Source organism: Lycium ferocissimum, chromosome 7 (genome assembly GCF_029784015.1).
Source record: "Lycium ferocissimum isolate CSIRO_LF1 chromosome 7, AGI_CSIRO_Lferr_CH_V1, whole genome shotgun sequence".
NCBI lineage: Eukaryota > Viridiplantae > Streptophyta > Magnoliopsida > Solanales > Solanaceae > Lycium > Lycium ferocissimum.
Genome location: NC_081348.1, coordinates 3,671,712 through 3,678,279, shown reverse-complemented (window position 1 = coordinate 3,678,279; position 6,568 = coordinate 3,671,712). Strand labels below are relative to the sequence as shown.

The window sequence follows — 6,568 nt, the reverse complement described above, 5'->3', positions numbered from 1 at the left end:
TTTAATTTTTGCCCTTCGCGTTGCCACCTGAGCGTTCACGCAAAAATCATGTGATTCTGGGTTCGAACCCCCGCTCAAGCATAAATTAAAAAAAAAATTGCAAGGCAAGGTTTGGGTCGCGTGTATGCCGGACCCGACATACACTTGTTAAGGAATTACCAAAGTTATGCCGGACCCAGCATACTCATGCCTTTTGGGCAGACTTGGCCTAAGTATGTCAGGTCCGACATAACTTTGGTAATTCCTTAACAAGTTTATAAGTATGCCGGGTCCGGCATAACTTTAGTAATTCCTTAACAAGTTTATGCCGGGTCCGGCATACTTATGGGCAACTTTTAATGGGCAAACTTTTAGTTAAACCCTCACTAAAAGTCTTTTCCTAATTATCTTGCCTTATGCGTACTACTTAGTTAACGCACAACTAAAAGTATGCCTAAGGCTGAACTTTTCTTTAAGGCATTATTAAAATTTGCCTTATAAGACAAAGTCTATGTCTTAAGGAATAGTTTATGTTTTTATGTATACTTTTTAGTTATCTTAACAAAACCATTTACATAGCATAACTAGGAAAAGACTTTTAGTTAGGCTTAACTAAAAGTTTTTACAAGATATCTTGGGCAAGATAAACTTGTGAATAATTCACAAAGTTATGCTGCCTAGCATACTTATGCCGCATTTACAAGGCATAAGTATGCCGGGGTCCGCATAACTTTGGTAATTTTTAACAAGTGTATGCTAGTGGAGGCATAGCAAAATTTAAGCTCTGCCTTGCGATTTTTTTTTAAAATTTTATGAGTGGGGGGTTCGAACTCGAACCTACGAGTTTTAGGGAAGGCAAAATTTAAAGATTTCAACTATGAGGGGCAAAATTTAAAGACCACCCCAAAAGAAGGGCAATTTTTTTTTAGCTTATAAGCAGTTTTCAACTTATAAGCTGTTTTTTTTTAAGCTCATCCAAACAGGCTCTTAGTTGGCATGTTAGAATTACTGTGTCACAAGAAATGCTTCTCTATATAAGTTTTGAAAAAGATTTGTAAACAAATTTTTGATAGGCGAACGATTTAAATAACCACGGGAAAATCGTTGCACCTTAATACACTCATCATCCTTTCAACGATACTCCCTCTGATCCATTTTAAGTGTTTTTTCGTCTTTTAAATTGATCCATAATAAGTGTCATTTTAACAAATTAAGAAAATATATATTTTTTCCAAATAAATCTGTATTCTAATAAACGACCAGACAAATTTCTAAAAAAAAATCATACTTGTGGAGAGATAAAGAATAATTTAGTCAAATAACACAGTCAAATAACCCCTTATAATTAATGCTACTAATAATTTTTTTCGATGAGCGCATCAAAAACTTAAAAGACACTTAAAATGGATCGAAAGGAATAGTTACGATTAACTCATGCTTTCATGGAAATAATGAACTCAAAAACTATTATCTGATATTTTATTTCTTAGGTGCGAAGTAGAAAAGAAATGTTCCATTAAAATGATCAATTAATCTCATTTACTAAACCATTAACTTTTTTCAACTAAAAAAAGTTGAAGATTCCAATAACAAAATCACTTAAAATAATAACTATGTATAAAATAGAGAGATAAGGGTCAAAAAAACACTCTAACTATCACTTTTTATTGAGTTTCATACCTAAACTATCATAAGGTTGAAAAAACTACATAAACTATTACTATCTAGTTTGCAAAACACACCCGAACTAAATGTGTGAACCCACTCTCCAAAAGGCAAGTGAAGCTGAAATTTTCTCGAAAAAAACTGTCCACATGGCATAAGTAATGCTATGATGACACTTACATGGAAATTAAAAAATAATCTTTTTTTTTATTAAAAAAATTGCATTATTTTTTTTAAAAAAAAATCAGCATTTTAAAAATAAAAAAAAATCTGGATTTTTTTGAAAAATGTGAAAAAAATATTTTTTGTAAAAAAATATCAAAAAATTTAGAAAATCAGAAAAAAATGATTTATAAAATGGAAAAGTTGATTTTTTTTAAAAATGTGAAAACTAAATAATCCGTTTTCTTATTCTTTTTAAAAAAATAACTTTTCCATTTTTTAAAATATTTTTTTGTTTATTTTCTATAATTTTTCAGTTTTTTTTTTTTTAAATTTCCATGTAGGAGCCATTGTGACATTATTTATCCACGTGAATAACACTTGGCAACATTTTTATATAAAATGGAGAGTGTAGATCACATGTCATTCAAGAATAGTTTGAGGTGTGTTTTGCAAACTAGATAGTGATAGTTTAGGTAGTTTTCTCAACCTTCTGATAGTTTAGATATGAAACTAAAAAAAAAAGATAGCTTGAATGTGTTTTTGACCCTTATCTCTAAAATAAATTGTTTACATGTTGCATCTGCTTAAATCGTTCGAGATGGAAGCAGTGGCGGATTCAGAATTTTCACTCAGGGTATTCGGAAAAATAATTGAACCTAAATATACACTATAATATATATTCAGGGTGTTCAAAAGTTAATATATATACATAAACACATAAAATTTATCCTAAATATACACTGTAATATTTTATCCAGGATATTCGGGTGAACACCCTGAGCTCTTGGTACATCCGCCCCTGGATGGAAGGGATGGGCAGCCAGGAGTCGAAGCTTGAAAATTGCGTGACAAAAACATAAATAAACATGTATAAGCTGTCCTCTAAGAAAAAGTCTCATTTTCCATACCTCATCCAGCCTGTTTAAAATATCCCCTATTTTTTAAGAGGTCACCGAAACACAAAAAGAAAATAAAAAAAGAAACTATTGTTAGGATACTTCATTTTAAAAAAATCCTCAAAGGTGACGATGGAGTAAATAACACGTCAGACCTAATCTAGAACCACCAAATTTCCCCATAATTACCCAAAAAAATTCATAGGGGTATTATCGTCAATCTAATCAGCCCACCCCACAATTTGCCTGATACGCGTATCCAATGAGGCCATTATTCCATCTGCCATTACCGACCTCTCTCCTCCTTAAAACCTCCATTTCCCCTCACCCTTCTCTCCCAATTTTTCTTCCTAACCAAACCACAAACAACAAATCACTCTCTCTCTCTACAAATTTCATATTTTCTCTTTCTATATTGAAATAGGCAATCGATTTAATTTTTGCACCAAAAAAAATGGCTCAGAGAACGGAGAAAGAAGAGACGGAGTTCAAGGCGGTACCTGAAACCATAACGCTTTGCATCAACAATTGTGGAGTCACAGGAAATCCCCTCACAAACAATATGTGTCAAAAATGCTTCAACTCCACCACCTCTGCTACCTCAACTTCCACCAGCAGCTCGCCGATTACTCACAAACTGGCTAGATCTGAAAAATTGGCTAGATCTGAAAAATCGGCTAGATTCAGCTTGTTGAGGTCATCACCTGACAGGAAATCCGATGACAGGACGGTGAATGAGGTGAAGGAAAGCTTACCGGCGGCTAAAAGAGAGGTGAATCGTTGCTCCGGTTGCCGGAGGAAGGTAGGATTGACCGGATTCCGGTGCCGGTGCGGCGATTTGTTCTGCGGTGAACACCGTTACTCCGATCGTCATGATTGTAGCTACGACTACAAAACTGCTGGTCGAGAAGCGATCGCGAGAGAGAATCCGGTCGTTAAAGCAGCCAAAATCATCAAAGTTTGAAACAAACGCATCGTTTTTATTTTAATCGCTCAAATTTCAAATGATGAAAAATTGGAGAGAGATCGAATTCCGATCTCTATAACTGCTGTTGTTATGGAGGGTGGAGAGACGCACAACGAACGCAAAAAGAAAAAATCAAAGTTGAAGGAAATTCGAAAATATATATTTTTATTATATTTATATAATTCGAAGTGAATTTGTTTGTGTGGAAAATTTATCTATCTCCCTGATCTCCGAATTGTTATTTGAAGAATTAAATCCTTTTTAATTTTTTTTTTTTTAAATATATCAGTGTTCGTTTTCTGATTCATTATTTAAAAGATAGTAGCAAGAGAAAGATTGTGGCATTGCAATTTGTTTGTTCTTCGTTTAGTCCTTGTTTGGTTATTGAGTAAAAATGGAAAATGGAATGGAACTTTTGATAACCTTCGGAGAACGGCAAAGTAATCATTTTATCTGAAAAGCAAACGCGGTGGATATGATTTCTGTTATGGTGAGTTGGCAATTGGCATACCGTCGTAAATTGATGAAAAGTGTGGGGGTAATATGTTGTTAGTATTTCTTAAAGTAAAAGATAAGAGATTAAATAGTATTGACGCATAGAAAAGGTGAGGCCCACTAGGCGGCTAAGTTGTTGCTGGTATCGTGATAAAGTGGGAATGAATCAAGGAAACGTGAAAATGAGGAAACAGGGAACTGTTTGGTTTTAGTTTTGAGTTGTGGCTATATTTTTGTCGAGGTTTTAATAGTTTCTTCATCCCCCTTGGGAGAGAAAAAGTCCTTAAAATCTTCAATATTTTGTGAGATAATATTGGGTGATCTGCAAATTGTTGGATTAACGTACCCAACAACAACAAAATCCCAGTTAGAGAGGCTGTTTCCGATATTTATCCCTACCTTTTGACAGGTAAACAGGTTCTTTCTGATATACCCCCAATTATATTAACGTACCCGAGAGATGATAAAGAAACGCCAGCAAGCAAAATCAAAATTGATAAACTGTATCATGACAAATCAGTAAAATTTTGTGTATATTTGATTTTAGATGTTATGTCGAATTTTACTTATATATATCATGTTAGATTATCATGAAGCTTCAAGCAAAGAAGATGGAAAAAAAATGTTAAAAAAATGTTTTTAAAGAAAAAGATATGCAAAGTCATGACATATCAATTTTTGTGCTATATTGAAACAATTATCCAAAAATCGTGTTGGATCTTTCCTGATTCCAATTATAAGCAACGAAGGCAAAAGATTATACTAAAAATCATGCAAAACAAGTCATGCAAGACGATATGACGTCATACTATATTTGATCTTTTTGTCATATTTGATTACTCTCAAATAATGACGGATTATCATGATTTTAAAATTATAAACAAAAAAGGATTATCATGATTTTAAAATTATAAACAAAAAAGGAGGAAGAAAAATTACACTACAAAATAGTGGCATGAAAGTTATGATGTCTCACTACAATTTCATGTTACATTCAGCCTCGTTGTCCAGTTGAATTACTCACAACCTATATTTATCGTTATAATTTCATAAATACAAACAAAGAAGAGGAAAGTTTAAGAGGTGTGACATGCAACATACAAATTGATGTGATTTTCATGCTATACTCAACCTAGTCGTCATATTATATTACTCACAAATCACGCCAGATTATCATGATTTTAAAATTACAAACAAGAAAAAAAAACATTTTAGAAATGTAACATGCAAGTCATAACAAATGTGTGTGAATTCATATTATATTCAACCTGGTAGATTTGTTGGATTATACACACTGAATCATCCTAATCTCAAGTTATTCTATTTTATTTGATTTCTTTAAGTTCTAATCGAACAAATAAATAAAAATCAAGGAGAAGAAAATAATGAAAGTTCTTTTAATCAAAACATTATTCTCAAACATAGTTTCAGGTAAATAATAAGCTAAGAACGATTATCCTCTTCCATTTTCATTTGTAGATTAACATTTTGTTATCATCTTTTTTCAATGTCTCGTTTGATGATTGCAATTATTTGAGACAATACCCATTATTCAAATAACTTATAAGAATTGTGGCATCTATTACATCAATTAAATTCATCTTAAAAATTCTTATAGGATAAGTTAGGTTAAGAGAAACAAAATATTAATGCTAGTTCTAAGCATTTACACGAAAAAAATAAGAGGTGGTGAAATAGATGAGCTAGAGAAGAAGCAACAAAGTGAAAAGATAACAAGTTATGCCATTTGGATGGAAAGAAATCAAAGAGTCGTTGCACACAAGAGCAGAAACACTGAAGTTATTGCCAGAAATATAACTTATTTACTGTGCAAGCCCCTCCAAGAACACAACTGCTGGTGTACTCTTGGCACATGTGATTTTGAGCTTGTAGTGACTTAACAGTAGAATACTTGGTCTTGTGGTGGTGTGAGACTGACAGCTACCCTCTTTAGGAGGTGTGCTAATCAGATTCACTAAGGTTAAGTGTCTTCTTTGTTTCTGGTTTGGGAGTACCTCACTGTGTTAGTGTAGCTACAACTTTGTAATGTTCCAATTGGTAATTAATAAAATTGTTAGTTATCAAAAAAAAAAAAAAGTTATTTTTCTTGCCTATAAAAAAAGAAAACTTATTTTTTGTAAAATATTATAAAATGGGGACAAATATTAAACACTGATTCAGCACATGAATACTTCTTAAAAATATGTAGCTTTGTTACTTTTTGGTGTTTAGTAAGTAAGCAAAGCAATATTATCTCAATATCGCATTTACATAGAAAAATGTATGGCTGTGAGGTGTGGGGTGAGGAGGAGACAATGAGCTTGAAATGTGACTTATGAAATTTATTTTTCCTACAATCGATAAGGAAGTTATTTTCTTGAGTTTTAAGAAATTTATTTTT

The 6,568-nt window shown here is 32.5% G+C and overlaps 1 protein-coding gene across 1 annotated transcript; it reads left to right on the top strand.

Moving 5' to 3' along the window:
* Positions 1 to 2,999: 2,999 nt before the first annotated feature.
* LOC132063127 (zinc finger A20 and AN1 domain-containing stress-associated protein 5) lies at positions 3,000 to 4,022 on the top strand. The gene has a single exon (XM_059455564.1). The coding sequence runs from the start codon at positions 3,160 to 3,162 to the stop codon at positions 3,667 to 3,669; it is 510 nt and encodes a 169-aa protein (XP_059311547.1). The 5' UTR covers positions 3,000 to 3,159; the 3' UTR covers positions 3,670 to 4,022.
* The last annotated feature ends 2,546 nt before the right edge of the window (positions 4,023 to 6,568 follow it).